At 40.9% G+C, this 20,623-nt stretch overlaps 2 protein-coding genes across 2 annotated transcripts; one reads left to right on the forward strand and one right to left on the reverse strand.

Annotated features, from left to right (window-relative positions):
* Positions 1-235: 235 nt before the first annotated feature.
* cul4a (cullin 4A) lies at positions 236-9,252 on the reverse strand. The gene is made up of 21 exons (XM_079339811.1): positions 9,168-9,252; positions 7,801-7,974; positions 7,031-7,146; positions 6,720-6,824; positions 5,995-6,063; positions 5,829-5,902; positions 5,590-5,752; positions 5,414-5,503; positions 5,238-5,320; positions 4,697-4,764; positions 4,422-4,540; positions 4,124-4,316; positions 3,725-3,829; positions 3,521-3,631; positions 2,875-2,960; positions 2,674-2,781; positions 2,049-2,162; positions 1,860-1,965; positions 1,602-1,774; positions 1,263-1,415; positions 236-1,167 (listed from the first exon to the last, which is right to left on the reverse strand). The coding sequence occupies exons 1-21, from the start codon at positions 9,235-9,237 to the stop codon at positions 1,072-1,074; spliced, it is 2,376 nt and encodes a 791-aa protein (XP_079195937.1). The 5' UTR covers positions 9,238-9,252; the 3' UTR covers positions 236-1,071.
* An 88-nt stretch (positions 9,253-9,340) lies between these two features.
* On the forward strand, positions 9,341-17,857 carry tgfbrap1 (transforming growth factor, beta receptor associated protein 1). Its single transcript, XM_079339810.1, has 13 exons — positions 9,341-9,577; positions 10,627-11,342; positions 11,673-11,867; positions 12,735-12,889; positions 12,998-13,080; positions 13,737-13,917; positions 14,006-14,166; positions 14,923-14,980; positions 15,079-15,222; positions 15,506-15,649; positions 16,221-16,380; positions 16,549-17,006; positions 17,371-17,857. Exons 2-13 carry the CDS (start codon positions 10,646-10,648, stop codon positions 17,557-17,559), a joined length of 2,625 nt encoding a protein of 874 aa, XP_079195936.1. The 5' UTR covers positions 9,341-9,577; positions 10,627-10,645; the 3' UTR covers positions 17,560-17,857.
* The last annotated feature ends 2,766 nt before the right edge of the window (positions 17,858-20,623 follow it).

Here is a 20,623-nt window from a genome sequence, read left to right on the forward strand (position 1 = left end):
AACCAAATAGCCCACAATTATCTTTATTTGTTTCCATAAGTGTGGTACAAAAATGACTGACTGCAAGTATTGTCTGACCGGGCACTTTCAAACCTTCTTTGTAAGAGTATTTAGTTTTGATTGATACAACCCAGCCTCTACTTGAGCGTGTGGAGCAAGTCCAAGTAGCAGGGCAGACATGCATTAGAATATAAAACATCTACCACTAGCTGGATATTTACAAATCATTCAGAGAATCATTAAATATCCATTTATTCAGATTCACTTTTCTCACTCTTACATAGAATACAATCTGATCTACAAAAAAAACGTCAGCACATGACATTGGACATTTTGGTCAAAACATATAAGGTACCCAAAGAAATACCCAAGTGGCTTACCTGCATGTCAATCAGCTTCTGTGTCACAAGCAATGAACCCTCCCCCTGGCCCAAACAAGTCCGACCAAAACCCCTCTTCATCCCTCTCAAGTCTCTTGTCAAAGTCTTTATACGTCTTCAACAGATGTTTCTCAGCCAAACCAAGCCACCAACCAATCAGTTTACACTTAGCAGTTGAAGAAGCCATTCATATGGAAACACCCTGATCAAAACTTAAAATAAAACAAAAAAAGAAGGAAAAAAAAAACAAAAACTTAAAACTCAAGACAAACCAACTACTGTAGAAAATAAGTGATTTTAGAACAACTTGATGGAGAAAAAGAAAACCCAATCCCGGAAAGAAAGAGAGAAAAAAAAAACAGATTAGAGGAAAGTGCCAAGTTATTTTCAGTTAAGTTTTGCATGAGCAGATTTGTAAGTCACAGAAACCAAACATCAAAAACCCGGGTCATCCCCCCCTCCCCCCCAAAGATAACGCAGAGTGGGACCAGGCCAGACAAGTCTCTCTCATTTCTGGAGCTCTGTGAGATCTGGACGCTGCATCCAGGATCGTGAATGGAGGGAAAGATGAGCACCAGAGGAGAGTGGGGGTGCTAAAGAGCGGTGATGCTTTTTATTTATTTATTTTTTGGGGGGGGGGGCACCTGTACGCTTGCTGTGAGGAAAGCATAGCTGTAACAGTGGTTTCCCTTCAGGCAACATAGTGGTACTGGTTAGGAGTCTCCTTGTCACGCTCCATGTAGTCTCTGTCTATGAGTGACTCGATGCGCTTCTTTAGATCGCCCGGCTGTGGAGAGAAAGAGCAAGGTGGGATGTTGAGAGCTCTGTGTGTTTGTGTATGTGCTGGCAGACAGAACAGTGACGATGAGCTGCTTAGGATACCTTGACAGGGAACTTCAGCTGGTTGTAGAGCTCTGACACCAAAAGGTTGTGGCTAAGAGTCTTCCTCATCTTCATGATGCGCACCACAGCTGCATCAATCTGATACTGCCTGTCTTGAAACACACGCTCTGTGGTGCTCACCTGCTCCTCTACCTGTAAGAATGTGTTTCAACTTTAGAATCAATCTATTGAACAGTCAACACATGTAGGTGGCAAAGACTACTAGAAGAGCAACAGATTTTAAATGTTTTACCAGTGAAGATCTGGAGTGAAGTGGCAAATAAGGCTGTAAGGTTAAAGTGTGTGAAAATGAGACAACAAAAAGCGGTTTATTTTTACCGTTTCCTTCATTTGGATCTGGTTGATCTTGATGCGAAACAGTTTGTGTTTAAAGTCATTGTTGAAATTGAAGCGGTCTCCATCCTCCACGTCTTTGCCCCGGGGGTTCTTGTTGAGGACGCGGGCCTTTCCGCAAGCCAGAGACTGCAGCGTACGCTTCAGCTCTCCTTCCTCTGTTTTTGAGAGAGTAGTGGTGTTAACCTTTATTCTCATCATGCACAGAATCTTTTGGATTGATATCTAAAAGACATGGTTAACCTATGCCAGTGGCGGTGCGAATCTCCTCCACGCTGAATTCTTCCCCCTCAGTAAACATCAGCAGCACCAGCGTCTGGAAGAGAGAGACCTGCAGCTCCTTCTTGCCCTGCAGGAGACAGCACACGTTGTCACTGCAGCTCTGATGTTGTCTGTGGCTGTTTTCTCACGATGTGCCCACCGTTTCCTTACCTCTTTAAACTCTGCCTTTAGTACAGCGTGGCCCAGTGTGGGCTGCCACTGCAGCTTCCTCCCGCTGTGCTTCCCCAGGTAGAACAGCTTAAACACCTCCTGGAGTTTAACCATCTAACACAACACAATGAGGAGACCTTTACACCAAGATCCTGAACACAGTCTGTGAAGAGGTCAGATGACGACCCTGCTCGGTTTCAAGTATTCAAATGACCTCTAGATCTGATACTCACTGATATATGCATCAATTATTCTGCCAAGTTAAGAGATGAATCTAAGAATTGCTTAGCGACCAGGAAATCTCTACATTTGACAGGCTGAAAAAGCATTTGCTATATTTGCATGAATAAATACTTAAAAGATTATCACAATTGTAGAAAACCATTTTTTTTTTTGTCAATCCAATAATCCTCTCGGCAACTTATCAGTAAAGCTTTAGTGAAACCAACGATAAATACAGCAAACCAAAATTGATTGAGTACATGAATTAGAACTCATTTACAAACAGTCTGATTACAGTTCCACTTTATCCACAACAGAAATGTTGAACTCGAGCATTAGGCAGCTCTATGTGCATTAACTGCTGATGGTTAATGCTCATAAAGCTGCTTATTTGGTTGTATACCTCTGGGGGAAGGTGGACCTCCATGGGTGTGTATGAAGGCCAGTAGCCCATGGTGAGGATGTTGACGGTAAGTTCTATGTTGCTTGGCTGGCTCTGGTTCTGGATATACTGAATTATGTATAAAAAGTAAAACATTAATTGACACAGTGCAGAGGGATACGAGCACATACTCTAAGCATGTTATCAACATCTTTCACAAACCTGTTTGAACTGGATCATGATGTCTTTGGACAGCTCCATGTCCTTGAACATCCCTTCTAGCTTGCTGGTAAATGCTGCTCCGCATTCTGGAGAAGGGGAAAAGCACAAACATCCCAACTCTTTCACCACGAGCACAAACAAACTGACCGTTATCCATATTTTAACCAAATGTCATCAGATGTTGAAGCTGGCTGTGGTTTGTCTCTTCTGACAGCGTGCGTCTTTGTCTGTCACAAATGAGATGGATGGATAGATACTTTTTTTGGCATTGTACATCAAATCCAAGGACATTTGGGTTTGGCAGCAGTGCACCTACAATAGCAGCATAATGTGAATATGCACAGAGATGTATACACAGTGTAACAGATAAAAACTACGTCAGGTTGAATCCTGAAATCACTGAACTCTACAAACTAAAATTGTACGACTGTAAGTTTAAGTGTAATAACGTCCTTACATCAAGTTAGAGCCTTAAATAAGTGCTGAATAATGATCATTAATAGTCACAGGGGTCCAGTCTGTTTATGTGCCATGACAATGATCTCTATTGCACATGCACTTAAACTAAATTTAAATGCACCTATTGACACCATGACCAATGACAAGTTGCTGATTTTTCATATAAGACATTGGATTACAGGCTCACCATGTTTGAGCTTGGAGAGCATGGACTTTTCAGCATCAACAGAAGCACTCTTGCCAACCAGCAGACGTTTGGCCAAGTCCTTCTTATAAAAAGCTTCAAACACATCTTTTCCTGCAGGGAACAAACGCAGATCAAACCCACCAGAATGTTACAAGCGTCATGGTGCTGAAAGCAAACATACACGTTAACAGGCGAGCTACTGACCGTGAATGAATCTGAAGATTATCATTATCTTGTCCAGGATTCGCTCCAGCTCCTCCTCTGTAGCCTCCTTGTTCCCTGCTCTCAACTTTGAATCCACATATTTAGCTGGACGGGAAGTAACATTAAAGAAAGGTCGTTATCATATGCTGGGAAAAAAATGTAAAATATGCTGCATAAAATGATTAACAAATGTAAACATTGTATCTTAAACTGAAATAAATTATCCAAAGCCTTTTCACTCATGCGCTATCTGTTCACAAAGTGCATGTTGAAATGAGAAAAGAATGACCTGGAATCTTCTACAAGACGATTTTCAAAACAAGCAAGTCAGGGTGATTTTTAAGGGCACGGTGTGAAATTAAGATCTGCCGTGGGCTGCTGGGTTTCTGTCTGACCCACCTATCAGTTCCGCAGGTTTGTTGGGCCTCTTGTTGATGAACGTCTCAAAGGCCTCCTTCATGGCGTTGATGAACCCCTCATTTCGGGTGAAGCAGTTCTGCGCCACGTTGTCCATCTTGTCCTTGAAGTCGAGCAGCTCTTGAACCATGTCCTTGTCTTTCTCTGGAGTACAGACTATCTCTCCGCCGAAGGACTGGGACCACAGAGGGTTTCAACAATGTGTAAATATGCTGTACAAATACATCTGCAGGGTGTTCTGGTAGGATTGCAGTGCATGCTATGTCTGTTCCATGTGTACCTTGATGTAATCCCTCCAGAACTGCAGCAGTGTGGGAAGTCCTCCCTTCACCTTACTGAAGAGCTGGTAAAGGAGGGCCAGCTCAGTCCCACGATTCCCATCCAGCAGGGTGCTCAGACCTGGACCCGACACAGATGCATGTTTGCATTTGACATAATCCAAAAACAAGCATTTCACTACTTTTATGTTTGTCACTGAACATTTCAAGTCATGGTCAAATGTACTATAAGCTTCCACAAACAAACGCTGACTCTGACGCGAGGACTCACACGCACCTTTTTGCAGCATCGCAGTCGTGTGCTCTCCTAAAAGTTGTTTTTCAACACAACTAATGAGGGGTTTCCTGCCAAACAATCAGAGAAAACACAAGTTAGAAAAAAGTTAAGCCATAAGAGACACCCCATGCTTTTGATCTGATAACCTCCATTCAAGATCTATTGAACTATAAGAACTATTGAAACTAAGGTTCAACTTTAGCTCTGGGATTATGACTTCTTTCATCTGCTGTGGGGGAGAGTTACATCTTTTAGAATTAAATAACGAGGAACTAGAAGAAGAAACACAGTGGGCACTATCAATGTTAAAGAACTGTGAGTGATACAATAGAACAATATCAAACAAACACGAGATTTCCTAATACTTTTATTAACTTTAGTACACTAAGCATTTTTTGTTTTTTTACACTGTACATTTTTTTTTATTTTACATTAAAATATCTAGTTTAATTGACCTCATTTCGATGATTGCCTTTCTTCAATGTTTTGTGTTATTTTGGTTTTCAGTGATTTGTGTTGAATTTAATTTAATGTCATTTACTGAGTGCTCTGGTCGAGGTAGCTCAAGATGCGGTCGTTCTCCTCCTCCAGCCGACGAGCCACGTGGTGCAGGTACTCAGGCACCTGGACACGACGCAAACACACAAGCAGAGCATGACTGCGTGAGAACATTGTGACCATTTAGACAAAGTTAAATCCTACTATAGTCTCGCTCACATCTCTTTCTTGCATCAGCCGCTGTCCCTCTGCTGCGTACAGGCGATTGGTCTCAGTCAGAAATCTCTCCTCAAAGGAATCTTTGTAAACCTGATTACAAGTCAGACAGGAAGTTAAATACGAACGTGCTTTCAGCTCTGGTGCTGGTTAGTTATCGTGAACAGGTGATCAGGTACCTGGAGGTCTGACAGCATGCCCAGTAGACTCCTGAGCAGACTGCGGTCTATTGTCTCTCCATTTCGCTCAAGCTCAATCTGCTCCAAAATGCCATCCACAGTGCGCTTCTGAACAGCGCTGTCACTCACAATATGGGTACGAAACAGCTCCAACCCAGTGTCCCTGCAACGTATACATAGCATCAGACTCCCAAGTCCGCCTGAACACACAGACTGGTTTAGATAAGGAGTCATTTTACCAGATGGAGGGGAGGAGGGAGTTCTGAAGCACGTAGGTACGATCCAGGAAAAGAAAGATGCTTCGGATCATTATCTGTCAAACGAAAGAGAAAAAGTCCTCAAAGCACACTCACTACTACGATTAGCCTGAACAGTTTCAATAAACGATCAAAACGTCTGACTTACAGTTTGCCTGCAGTGGTCCTGCCAGCAGCGATTCATCCTCTTCAGGAAGGAAAGGTTGTCCAGAGACTCTGTGAGCTCGGTGTTAAGGACAAATCTTCAACTCTCACACGTCATGAAAGTAAATTGATAACAGGACCTGACTTCAGAGTGTGCTGTGGGTAGGACGCATCGAAAACACCTGGGACTGACTTTCAAATCTATAGTCCCAGTGTCTTCATCCAAAGAGCCTGCCTTTACAAAGTCTATGAAGCAGTTTGACACGTGAAGTCAAACATGATACTATAAACACACTTCCTTATAAAGGCTCATCTGTAGTTAGTGAATATGAAAATGGCTGATGATTTGCTTTATTGTAAAGCAGCCGTTTGATTTTAAAATATGTCAAGCAGCTATACTTCATCTGCCCGTCAAAGCCATTGCTACATTAATTTACTATTACTCAGTGGAACCTTCAAACTTGTTGTACGTTGACCCCTTGTGAGGAGAGACAGGAACAACACCTGCAACAGTGACAGAGCCAAGTTTTCTCTGAGCTCAGATCAGCAGCAAGAGAACAGGTTCAGTTTAAAATTAACTGTCAGCCAATCGTTGGATCTTGTGATGCAAGGAAGTCTTCATCTCTAACAATAGATCCTGAATTCAAATGATAAATTATTTTAATACGATTAACTCGGCTGACACGATTTACTAATCTTAATTGAATTTAAAAAAAAAAAAAAAGGATATTCTCTAAACTGGTGGATCTGGGCTTGCACATGATCTTCACAGACCTGCCGGAGCTGCTTATACAGCGTGGGGGAGACTTTATAAGAGCAGAGGTTCTCCACCGCCTTTGACAAAGAGAGAGAGAGAGAGAGAGAGAGAGAGAGAGAGGCCACAGGTAAGACAAAAAGACGAGAGAGACCGTTTAACTCAAATCAATAAAAATGTAAGCGAGGAAAAACTATTTGGCAACACAAAACAACAACTGGCTAGTTTACCTGTCAGGAGGTAACATGTTATAAAAAACAGTGTGTTCAGCAGATAGGCCACCAACCTGATAGAGCTCTTCCAGATTGTATTTGATGGAGGTGCTGTTCTGGATGGCACCCACTGCGTCTCGTAGCTTCAGCCACGTGTCCTCTGTGTAGTTCTCGGCTAGTTTTGGCCTGTCTGTTTAACAAAGACAAGAAACAGTTTATTTTATTATTATTTACATTAAAAGGAGCAGCTTTAGCCTTTGTGGCTAATTTCCAGCTGTAGTCCCCAGCCAGTTGTGAATCGGCAACCTAAAGTGCAGAATGAAAGATTAAAATACAATAAACTACATTTGTAATTTGGCAAATGAGGCAAAGTGGCATCATATGAATATCTTTGAAAGACTCACAGATAAATCATATATCTTATATATATATATATATATATATATATATATATATATATATATATATGTAGCAAAAAATATGAAAAGTTCCTCTATGTTTTAACTAAGGGAACAAGCTTTATTGATCAGATGAATTACTGACCACACTCATCATGATCACATTTATTTAGTTGAAAGAGACGCGTGCTCTATGAAATGAAACTGATGACAGTTCACTAAAACTCAACACACCCAATGAGATCAATAAAAACACATGTGGATGTGACCTGTTTGATCCATAAAACAAACCTGGTTTTATTTATTCTCAGAGGTGAACCAGAGTACTGAGTCCCCAAAAAAATTAAAAACAGAAAATGGACATCTTCTCATAGTAGGATCTGAAAGTGACACTCAGCCCCCCTCTCTTTAACGTGTGACTGATGTTTTTTTCTAAGTGACAGTACCTTTGAAGTTTTTGATGACTAGTTTCTTGGAGGCACCAGACTTGCTGGAGGCCACGGCGGAGCTCCTGGCCATCATCATCCCGTTGGTGTTGTGCTCCGTTATCACAGAGAAGCTGGCTCTCTTGTCCTGTCGGGTGTCCTCTGCCATTATCAGATCAGCGCGTTGTCTTAACGCTGTATGTTTTCAAGTGATTTTATTTTTCTAAGTTAGTGTTAGATAGTTCAACCGCCTTGTTTATTTACTGTCAGAAACACAGCCTCTTTCTTCAACCAGGTGTCTTTGGTTGACAGCACGGACAAAGTCTTTAAAACACATTTACAAAGTCACAGCTAAAGGTTTGATTAATCAGAAAACATAACTACCGCCAGCTGAGTAAACAGATAGCTAGCTAACAAAAACTGAAGCACACTTTAGCTACCATTATTCACCACAACACTTCAGTTAGCTTTCTATAAGACAGTCCATGCCGGTCTACACTACAGCACATTCTAACTATAATTAAATTGTTGCAGTTTACGGTAATAAACGAACATGTAAAAGCGGCATAGTTAGCGCTGATATAACAGACCCATATTATTAGTAGCTTTCTTTACCCACATAGCTAGCTAGCCAGCTAGCACAACAAAATGGCTTTTCTCAGTCAGTTCAGTTGAACAGGTGCATCTTGGGGGAAAAGCGGCCGAGGTGGCTTCAGGGACAGTTGGAACTTTTACTGTCAGTCATAGTTTTGTTAGACTGTCGGTGAAACGATAAATCGAAAAAATATTGAATGTCGAGAAAAATATATATAGATATCATTTCAGTAATAAAGCTAACATTTCCGGAGTATGCTTTTCAACTTTATTCTCAACATTTAGACCTTTTTTTAATTGTTACATTTTAAGTACATCAGCTAGTGGATGACTTGTTTGTTTGTTTTTTAAATATTATAATACATTATAATATGTGAGTGTCGATTATATATTTTTCATAACAACTTACCATTTTTGGTAATAATGTTGATTAATTTGTGACATATTTACAGTCTATGGTTGACAAATAATTGTTGTAACGTAATTTACCAAAGTAGAAGTAAACATTAAATACATTTCAAAAACGTTTGAGATCCTCAAAAGTAGTCTTAAGAAAAATAATACTTTACAATAAAGCTACCCTTCACTGCTGCAAACCCTGCTCACGTTGATCACAAAGTAAACATACAACATTTTTAGATAAATTTTAAATTAAATACAAACGTCACAATAGGCTATATTATAAAATAAACCCTAACAGCATACAACATTTCTCAGTTCCAATAACAGTGTTAACAAATCCAATGATTCAGCACATTATAAGTGGAAAGCGGCAGCCACCATTCACACTTTACCTGCTTTTTCGTATTGAATTATCTGCTGCGAGAAGTGCGTATGTCGACTGTCAAACGAAACATTATTCATCTTTATACATACAAATCTTCTCTATTGACTGCACAGAAAAAGGAGTGAGTCTGATATTTGTTGACACCGTCTGCAATAATATTCAACAACCTAAACGAGGCGCTATTGAATGCATCACGCATCACCTGCAGCCAGCAGGAGTAGTTCAGTCAGTGCAGATGGGCGGTGTTTTTTTAAAGACCTTAACCCCACCATTCATATAAATGTTCTGCTTGCTGGTGTGATGCCGACCCGTGCAGCATGGCAGTATTAATGTTTGTCTGTACATCAGTTTGGTGGTTTCTCTGTGTGGAGGAGTAGGGCTCGTCCCGGCCTGCCGTCCTGTGCGCTGTCTGCAGCGGTACGTAGACTATACTTATACTATACCTATACACATACAGCTTCAATTAAAAAAAAACTATGGAGGCAGTTAAAGCATCACCACAAGAGAGGTTGAGCCAGGGCGGACATATCCCCGTTTTTAATATAGATTATTTGACACTTAAAGCTCCTCTTTAGCCACAACTAGCTCAAGGTTGGATAGCTTGTTGAGAGCAAGTCAATTTAAGCTACCATTAGCAGAGCTAGCTGGCCCATAAGGTAATTAATGTGGGAAAAAAACGTCCTCTGCCCTCCTCTTGTATTCAGTCTGCGGTACAAAGTCAGGACATATGACACCCCCAGACAGCCTGTGCTCAACTTCAAACTTTGTTGATATCGACGATAATCTAGAGGTTAGCAGGCTAGTTATGAGCTAACAATGCTAGCTGTTACCTTTAACCAAACTTACAGGAGAGCGAGAGAGTGTGTCAGGTTATATTTGATTAAATGTTGCACCTTAGAAACACCCCACTAAACTTCAACTCAACACACAGCCAGTGTTGGAAAAGGATGTTGACATACAAGCACAGACGTTTAAGATTAATTTAAAAGAAAAGCGACCAACCAGTGGTTTCAATATAATCATATATATGAGTATAACAAATCAGGCTAAGACATAAATACGACTCACATTTCAAATGGTCAGTCCATACAGGAGGTGGGCGTAATAGACACGACAGTGATAACATGGAGCGGCTGATGTAAACATGTCCTGAGTCCTGAAGAGAAAACATTTTCAGGAAATCTTCAACTTAAAGATCACATCAAAACAACATTTAACACTTTCTGATAGCTCAAGGTGGTGTGTTTACAATTGGTGAAATAATTATTACACTTATTTAACCTGTCAGAAACAAGCAGCCATCTAAATTACCTAAAGGCAGTGTAGATCCATTATTTAGTTGTATATGATGAAGGCATCCATACACCATTTTATTCTTACAAGTGTTCAATACTTTTAGCAGTGTACTGACATATTGATTGTTTTTCTGCAGTTTTGTTGATGCCAGTTTGTTTTGTGTAATCTAGTCTCGATGCCTTGGCTGAGATGAGTGTGAAGGCCTTTGAGCTTGTCCCCGCTGTGGAGCGAGATCTCCTCATGGGCGACAAGGCTCGCATCAACATCGAGTGCGTCGAATGCTGTGGAAAGCACTTGTACCTGGGCACCAACGACTGCTTTATCCATCACTTCCTGCTCGACGAAGTCACTTCCTCCAAGGGGAAACTGAGTTACTCCGCTCAGAAGCTGCTGCACAAATACTTGGGCCTTAAGAAACCAGTGGCGGAGCTGCATGCTGCCTCCGCTTTGGAGCGTCTGATCGTGCTTTGCGATGCTATAGTGTTCCTCGTTGACATGGTGACACTGGAGACGGTGCCCTCGGCGGCAGGAGGCGGAGCCAAAATCCGAGGCGTGACAGCTTTCTGCATCAACGAGAATCCTGTGAATGGCGATCCGTTCTGTGTGGAAATGTGTGTGCTCTCATCCAAACGGCGAACAGTGCAAATTTACATGGTGTACGAGGACAGAGTGCAGCTGGTCAAAGAGGTGAATACTCCTGAGCAGCCCTGTGCCGTCAGTCTCGATGGTTACTTCTTGTGCCTGGCTCTGGCTACTCAGTACATGATTCTGAACTACAACACAGGAGCCTCCCAAGACCTCTTCCCTTACAGCAGTGAGGAGAGGAGACCCATCGTGAAGAGGATCGGCAGGGAGGAGTTCCTTTTAGCAGCACCTGGTGGTCTGGGTAAGTCAGGACAAACAGGAGGTCGACAGGTCTTTGAATCCAGCGTCCTCAAAAAGGTCTAAGAAGTTAATAAAGGAAGAGAGTGACATTTGTTAGACTTCTACCCTTTACCTGTTTTTATTTGTGGTGTAGCGGGGATTGTTTTCCATAAACAACAAGAGGTGTCAGTGCGTCTTTGTTTTATTTATATCGGTCAGCATGGATTCCGAACTCTCTGTCATCAAAACGGATCAACCTCCATTGTTGTGGATATTGGGAGTCTAAAATATGGAAAGAGTATCTGGATATGTTGTGTTTCTATGAACCCTCATCAGCATCGTCTCTCCTCAGGAATGTTTGCTAACGCAGAAGGCGTTTCTCAGCGGGCTCCAGTCAACTGGTCAGAGAGCATCATCGGTGCTGCCGTGTGTTTTCCTTACGTGGTGGCCTTGGATGACAGCTTCATCACCATCCACAGCATGTTGGACCAACAGCTCAAACAGACCCTTTCATTCAGGGACGGACACATTCTGCAAGACTTTGAAGGTGTGTGTGTGTGTGTGTGTGTTACCTCATCAAACCACATGTTCACAAAAACAGAGTTTATCTGATTGGTTGTCACTCATGAACCAATATATGTATAGTTTCATGTCTTAAGTGTTATTAGCATGTATCATAACATTTATTACATGATTAAATAAACCCAAGCTTAAAAATGTTTTTTGTTGTATCATAGTTATTCTGCTTAGATTTTTAGGGGAGTTTTTTTATTTATTTATCCAGATATAAAATCTTTTGTACACAACCTTTTGCCTTCATTACCTGAAATGCATTTTGACTGTTGACAGTTGTTTCAGGGGTTTTATGCTGTACGTAGATTTAGCTGTGAATGTAGCAGAGATGTATTGTATGTATAATAATACATTTTATTTATGAGCACTTTTCAAAAACTCAGTGTCACTTTACATTAAAAAAAACCCAGAACAAACGGAACAGTATAAACTAACAGACATCACACTCAAATCGTAAAGACTACCGAGGGCTGGTGGTTTGAGGACTTTGTCTAAGGAGCAGGATTTTGAGTGAGCAGGCGTGCAGCAGAGTTGTGGATGAGGAGCTTTAACTCGTACTTTTAGTGTGTATCCTGTTTTTTATTGAATAATGCTATTTTCCCCCGGACTCTAAAATACGTAACTCAGTTTCTTTTTCACAGCTAACACCGGTAGCACTCACTTGAAGGGTTTGACGTTTTATGGTTTACCTGTCGTTTTTGAAACCCATGATACTTATATTGATGATCATTCACATGATGCATTCGTCTTTTCAGAGCTGAAGGCTTTTTGGATATTATTTTTTTTAGGTGTAAAACTAAGACGTGAGCTTGTTGAAGTTTGAGTGATTTGTGTTTTTTAGGAAAGGTCATCCTGGCGTCCAGTAAGGCTGTGTACGTCCTGGTCCCCCTGCCCCTGGAGAGACAGATCCAGGACTTACTGGCCAGTCACAGAGTGGAGGAGGCGCTCGTCCTCACAGAAGGGGCTCAGAGAAATATTCCCAAAGACAAGTTCCAGGTATAAACCTTGGGCGTTTGTTTTATAGGACTCATGGATCATCTACCTGGTCTCAGATTTATTTCATGTGAATGTCTGTGTTTTTTGTTTGTTTTTTTGTATCTGCAGCTTTTGCACAAAAGAATCCTTCAGCAGGCAGGTTTCATCCAGTTCGGCCAGCTGCAGTTCCTTGAAGCAACAGAGCACTTCAGGTAAGAGTCAGTGTCTGAGACTTTCTCCAGCTTTTGTTCAACTGCTCTGTTGTTGTTTGTGGATGAAACCCCACCGTGAATCTTTTAGAAATAGTGTCAAAGTGGAGTGATAAGTTCTCCACTCCTTTTTCCAGCTGCTTTTGACCCTCACATATCATAACCTACAGTACTTTGACTCTCGAACAGTATTCACGTTCCCCATCGGATCATTGAACACATCGTTCTATGCTGTCATAGTCTGCTCATCTATTATTGCTTAAGCTTCATTCCACAACAAACATCTTTTCCCAAACTTTCTCAACTGCTTTTTGGTTTCTATTCCGTTCGTGTTTACTGCCCCCGCACTAACTAAACCCTTAGCCCCAAACGTTTACAACTTTAATAGACACTAATACCAGGACGGGTTCTTTTCAGTCTTTTTTTATTTTCCTGATACTTTAGGTTTTCTATCACTAAGATGATAGATTTCTGTTGAGAATTTTGCTTCACTGTAGGAATTTTCAATCATTTTCTTATTGTCCAGTAAGGAATATGTATCAGGCATATCTGTACTTTTAAACACAGAAAAACAAAAATGTATATCATAAGTAAATACTTCTTATTAAGTGCGTCCCTCATCAGAAAACCTCTTGTGCCCTTACGTTTCACATCTGCAGGAAGGGACAGCTGGATGTGCGGGAGCTGATATCACTCTACCCGTTGCTGCTTCCGGCTTCCTCTTCATTCACTCGCTGCCACCCTCCTCTTCACGAGTTTGCAGATCTGAATCACCTGGCTCAAGGGGACCAGGAGAAAGTCCTGCGATGCAAAAGATTCCTCATCAGTTATTTGGGAGAGGTAAATGAGTGCTCAAATGTGATCGACTTCTAATGACGTTTCATGTGTGACACTGTGTTTGTCTTGATGTGCGCACACACACACACAGGTACGGAGCACAGAGGTGGCTAATGGCTGTCGGGAAGACGTGGACACTGCGCTGTTAAAGCTGTACGCTGAGCAGGATCACGAGAGCCTTCTAGACCTGCTAGCTTCAGACAACTCCTGCCTGCTAGCAGACAGCGTGCCATGGCTGGAGAAATATCACAAGTATACATGCTGTCATTCTTTGGTTTGCAGTTACATTTAAAATATTGCTTGTAGCCTTTGAATACACAGACTTTATAGTCTTAAGGCTTCTCTTCCTTGGATTTGAATCCAGTCCAAGGGTGATGCGTTTTGTTCATTACTTCCAATTGACAGTGGAGTCTTCCTTGACATTGCTGCTGTCTTGGTTCATTTTAAATGAAGAAAGAAAGAAAAAGAAAAAAAATTCTGTGTAGTCTTTGTTTCTGCTCTCTTTCCTCCAAACCCTCTTCCGTCTTGTCAAGAGTTGTCCAATAAAAATGTTGAAAAGTACATTTTGGTTGCAGAGACAAGGCAAAAACATACTTTCTTTAAAGAACATTTGAAACAATTTAGTGACGGTAGGTTTTGTCCACTTCCATACCTCAGTTTATTCCTGATCTTTGAGTTCATCACGTCGTCCCACCACAAACTTAAATTCTAAAAAAAACAAACTCAAACGCTTCTTCACATTTAGAGACTGTGGTCGTGCTCTTGACTTGTAAAATGTCTTTTTGTTTCACAGCTTGATAAAAGAGGATTAGTTTGATGAAAGCATTTCTCTATTGAAACTGTTGTAGCTGGAAGTCAACACTCTGACACTGTGAGTCATTTGTGAATTTCTGCAGGCTGAGATTTTGCTTTGTTGGGTCAATATGTGGTTAATAAGCACTCTGGTAAACCTTTGAGTTAAAACGTGTTTGGGGTTCTTGCTTCATCCCTCTTTCTCCCCTCTTTTAGATATTTTGCACTCGGGCTGCTCTATCATTATAATGGTCAGGATTCAGCAGCACTTCAGGTACGTACTCTCAACATGTGTGAAGCATTGGCTCTAGTGTAGAATCGGTTTGCATCATAATCTGACGTTGGTTGCATTTGCTTGTTCTAATTGGACAGGTGTGGATTCGGGTGGTAGACGGGGAACTGCAGGACTCTACAAGATCTGGCCTTTATGAGTACATCGTGGACTTCCTCTGCTCCAGCTCAGATCTGGACCTGATCTGGAAGTATGCAGACTGGGCCTTGCAGAAGAATCCCACCGTAGGTTACCACACCTTAAATGATCTCCAAGTTGTATCTAACATGTTAAATGCTACTGCATTGTTTTTGTTTCTTTTGAATTCTTAACGACTCATTCAGTTTTTATCTAAAAGCCGGCGTTCACTGAGTCAAAGGGAAATGAATGGCACACATTCCAGATTCAGAGTAACGGGGCTCAACAGCTCTGATTATAAACTGATATGTATATACATAACAATGCAGCATTGTTTGAGAGCTGTAGTGGTAACCTCACCTTTTTTTTTTTTTTTTTTCCTTTACACAGACAGGTGTCCACATCTTTACTAAGAGGCCTACCAGTAAACACCTATCAGAATTAAACCCTGATGATGTCATCACTCACCTGGGAAAGCACAACCAGGCGCTGCTTCTCTACCTGGAACACCTGGTGCTGGAGAGAAAGACGCAGGTACAACGAAGGCTCTGAACCAACACTACTCGTCTGCAGTACACGACTGTAAAACTACAACAGACGCATGTACATGGACTGCAACAGTCTTTACTATTGATCCGTTTCTAAATGTGAAAATGCTCAAATAAGAAACAGTGGCTCAGTGGTAAGCCAGGTTACTTATCTTTGAAGGCAGTCTCTGGCCTGGCAGATGGGAGCTTGGTTGTTTTAAAAGGTTTTATGCACCATCTGTCTCCAGCTGCCTTCTACAATGATTTCTACCAAAAATGCATACATGAACATGTAAGAAAAAGAAATGGGTAAATATTCACTCAAATAAAAATGAAGATATTTGCTCCTTTACAAAGAGTGCACCCACAATCTGACTCAATGGTTACAGAGACACTCCACTTGTAGTAGTATATAAATGCTTCCTTGTGGGTATGTTGGGAGACTGTTTCTGTCACCGTTTCCTTTTTGTGTCCGTGTGTTGGTTTTGAGGGTTTCTAACAACCCGTTCGAGACGCATAACTGAATAATCATTACTTCCTGCATTAAGGTTGTTTGCTTTCACTGTTTTTGAATGCAGAAAGAGAAGTTCCACACACATCTGGCAGTGCTGCACTTGGAGAAGGTTTTGCGTTTGCTGTCAGAGTCGGCAGAAGATGAAGAGCAGATCAGCAGAGCCAGAGAGAGGCTCCAAGCCCTGCTCAGGGAGTCACACCTTTACAATGTACACATCCTTTTGGGTGAGACATGTAGCTTAAGATATCTCTGCACTTGGATGTTTTAGCTTCTTTTCTTTTTTTTTTTTTTTTTTTTTTGCCGTGTGGTTTAGCCTTTGTTGCAAAATATTTGGAAAGAGCCACTGTAGGGGTTTTGGTCCTTCATGTTTCATGTCTTTCTGTTATTTTTAGGAAAGCTGGAGAACTGTGAACAGCTGCTGCTCGAGCGTGCGACACTTCATGGAAAACTGGAGGAGCATGATAAAGCACTTCACATCTTGGTTCACAAGCTCAGAGACTTCCCGTCTGCAGAGGCCTTCTGCGTCTGGGCCTCTTCTTCTCGGGACCCTGCTTACAGACAGCAGCTGTTTCACTTGCTCTTGGAGGTTTATCTGAAGGGGAAGCAGATGTCGGCTGGAGGTGGCGGCGGAGGCGGAGATCTGGAGATGGCCGCCGTGGACCTCCTCAATCGGCACGGCGAGGTGTTCGATCCAGTTCGCGTCCTGCGCATGCTCCCCGAGGGCTGGTCTCTGCAGCTGCTGCGGCCCTTTCTGGGTCGAGCTGTCAGGGCCAGCATGCATGCACGCCACACCTCCCAGATCGCCCTGGGACTGTCCTACTCTGAAAACCTTCAACTGCTGCATGACAGGGTGAGAACCACACAGCACTTTACAAATACTTGCAAATAACTGACATGCGTACATTTGTCTTCCTCCATTTGTTTTCAAACCCTGAACACAGAATTTACAAGATAACATTGTTTGATTTAAAATTAAAAAAAAAATAAAAATAAAATGTCAGTGGTAAATATTTTCAACTATTTTGAAATAGCCCAATGTACTTTAAAATCAGATCTAATTAAAGATTTTTTTTAAAGTGAAATATCTGAAATTCTCTGTCATGAAACTTGTGGGCTGAACTTTACAACTTGCAAATACGTGATGTCTCCCTAAAAGTTTCCAAAGTGCAGAGCACTTTCACTCAGTATGAACACGCGTTCTATTTCCTTCACAGCTGAAAGAGCGGAAGAAGCCGATCTTTGTGTCCACAAAGAAGGGATGCCACCTTTGCCACAACACCTTCAGCGAGCCCGACGTTGTGTGTCTGCCGGGGGGAGTGCCCGTCCACAAGCACTGTGTCGCCCAGAGAGTAAGAGACTCTCCCACAAAGAGACAGTTAACTAATAGCAGTAACTATACGTGAAAGTCTGCCCGTCACGACACCACTCGATCTGTGATCACAGGCACCAAGCTAAAGCAGGACCTGCAGAGGGTTTGGATGGCTGTGGACCCTGGCAGTAACAATAAGCACAGAGAAAATGTTGTGATAGTCGAATACCTTGGAGTTACTACGAAACACAAAGAAGACGGTAAAAGTGAGAATGTGGATGAGGGAGAAACAGATGACACCCTCTTTTTCTTTTTTTCTTTTTTTTTTTTGTCCTGTGCCGCAGTTACACCAGACCTTCAGGCTGCAAAATTTGAGTAAAGAAAAAAGTAAACCGGCCCATGATTGATTTAAAAACAAATCAAAAACAGATCCCTGTGCTTCATCTGTGGGCTCAGTGCTGCACCACTAATCGTCTCTCTTTTTGAACACTTTCAGACATGAACATGAGAAACGTCTTAAACTGCAGAAAACACGAAGCATGCCTGATATTTCCGCTCTCTTGATTCCGGTTACACTAATCCCCTCACACTGCTGTCGTGATAATACAACTTGCACATTTCTTTTTAATGTGAAATACTCCATAGTGTCATCAGAGCAGTAATGGAAAGGGAGTCTTTTCTGTCTGTCTTTTACCCAGTAGGTTCTCATCTCTTTGCTGCTTAATTTCTCACCTCAGTGTTGGAGTCACAAATCAGAAACCTTTTTTTAGGCTTAGTTTCAGTGTTGTTTTCCAGTAATCATCAGTTAAGTGTAACTGGATATGAAATACTTAACCTGCATCAAGGATTATTCAGATTGACCTTTTAAAACAAATCATTTACTCCTGTTAAAAATATTTCAGTGGAATAATTGTGAAACAGTACCAGAAATGTTCTCGGTTAGAAGTGGCAGGTGTGTAAAGTATCATTGGATCATGTGAAATCAAGTTTCATACATTTTGTCTGGTTTTGAGGAAAAAAATGAAAATAAATTTAACAAGAATCTTCACTGCCATTCTGCCGTCATATATCCATCTGTTTGTTTGGCTGTGTTGAAAAGATCCATGAAGATTGTCCTTGTTTAAAAAACACAAACGCAAGTCCGTCTCAGGATGTGCATGCAGCATAACCTTTTTTTTTTTTTTTTTCAGCCAGTGTAAGGAGGTAAAATGTTCCCAACATGTAAATAAACATCTTAAATCTCCATTATACTTTTACATGTAAATGCTGAGATAATATCATTGTCTCATGTTGTACTTTAAAACAATTATTTATTTGTGACTCAACAAGTGTTTTGTTTTTTTCAGGCTGCAAAAACGTGTTTGACCACTAGAGGGAAGTCATGAGTAAACTGTTTAAGAAAAGACTGATTGAACCCACAGCCTGTAAATATAATATTAATGATTGAACCACAGCTGCAACTTAAAGGAAATTACTTGTTTTCCGAAGCATTGTTCCACAAAACACCCTGAATATGCCTTAAAGAATTAAGAATTAAATATATATGATGAAGGAACTTGTTTTTATTACCAAAATGGAATGAAGATAAGCAAATTAATCGATTGTATTTGCTCTCATGAACTTTCATGAAAGACCAACAGTTACATTTTAAAAACGGGTTTCTTGAAAAAAAATTGACAAATACATTTAGATGTTTGGAAAAAGAAACCCAAAAGTGTTCCAATTCTTTTCTTTATCCAACATCTTTTCCACACAAGAGTCCATCAATACCTCTGGTCTGGCTTAACTGGCGAGCAGTGACATGTTCATTAGATAGATAGATAGATAGATAGATACTTTATTTCTTAAGAGGCATTAAGAATATTTCAAATTGTCAAAAAAAATGAAGACGCCATTGCTCTTCATTACAAATAATGTCATGTTGAGCAGTATTGTTGTGAAACCTCTAGACGGAAGTTCATTTTTACAACATTATTCAATGGAAAATGAAGGGATGTGTCACAATGTACGACCGTTAACTACATATAACCCCTAAACGAGTGTTAATGTTTGGAAATAAGACAGAGCAAAAGTTTTCTCAAGAACAAAATGTGATCAGATAAACTTTCATCTTTCAAAAACGGTCTCCCCTCAGGGAGCTGGAGATGTATCTTTGACTTCTTCAAATTGATGCCCCTCATCTGAAACAACATTCAAACTGACTGAACTTGATGAAGATGAAGCCCTAAAATTCATTTTATTCATCTCAGGGTGCTGCTTCATCTTCTAGTGATTGGCAGATGTGCGTTGCATAGATAAACGAAGCTAAATACCAGAGACACTTTCTTGGAAGTTGTAAGATTGTCATAGAATAAGACATCGTTACATGTTAGAGTGAACCGTTCAAGAAAGGAGCCTTTTCTTAAATAGTCTGGAGCTGAACTCCTTTTAGACGAGTCATTTAGTCGAACGTCTTGCCACTTTGAAAAACATTTCCCCCTAAAGCTTTCAGAGAACCAGTCACTGGATGACAGGAGAAGGAGAGAAGACCCTGACAAAATATTGCTAATGTAAAGCTCTGTTCAGAAAGTTAAATGTTTTTGTACCTCCAATTTTTTTTTATATTGTTTTGTTAACACTTATGTCTGGTAATCGAGATGTCACTGTATTCCTGTTTTTTTTTGTTTTTTTCAGATGCCCGTGTAGTTTAACACTTTAAAAAAGAGTTACAGCAGAGGAGAACAATAAACTTCTTTACAATTATTTTACCTTCTTCTACTCAGCACTGTTGTGAGTTGTGCTCGTTTCTCTGGTGCCTGTGCTGTCGATGCTTTGCCTTCTTTCATTCAGACTCCTCTCTAGAGGGAACTCTGTAAACAGGACTATTTTTCCTACATGTGATTCAAAATAACTTGAGACGCTTTAGGCTTGGCTCACTTTTAATGACAGAAATGCACAGCTTCTGCACAGCGTCTTTCAGTCTCAACTGTTACAGTGTTGCTTGCACAAAAGGCCTCCTAACCATGACTTACTGTATATTATTTCAAAAATACACTACTGTTGTGCTAATTGTATTTGATAAAAAGGAGCTGTACTGTATATACTGCATTTGTACTTGTTGCTTTCTAAATCAATGCAATGTGGATGGGGTGTACAAACTGTGAATCCGTCCCATTTTA

Source organism: Symphodus melops (genome assembly GCF_947650265.1).
Source record: "Symphodus melops genome assembly, chromosome: 3".
Classification (NCBI taxonomy): domain Eukaryota; kingdom Metazoa; phylum Chordata; class Actinopteri; order Labriformes; family Labridae; genus Symphodus; species Symphodus melops.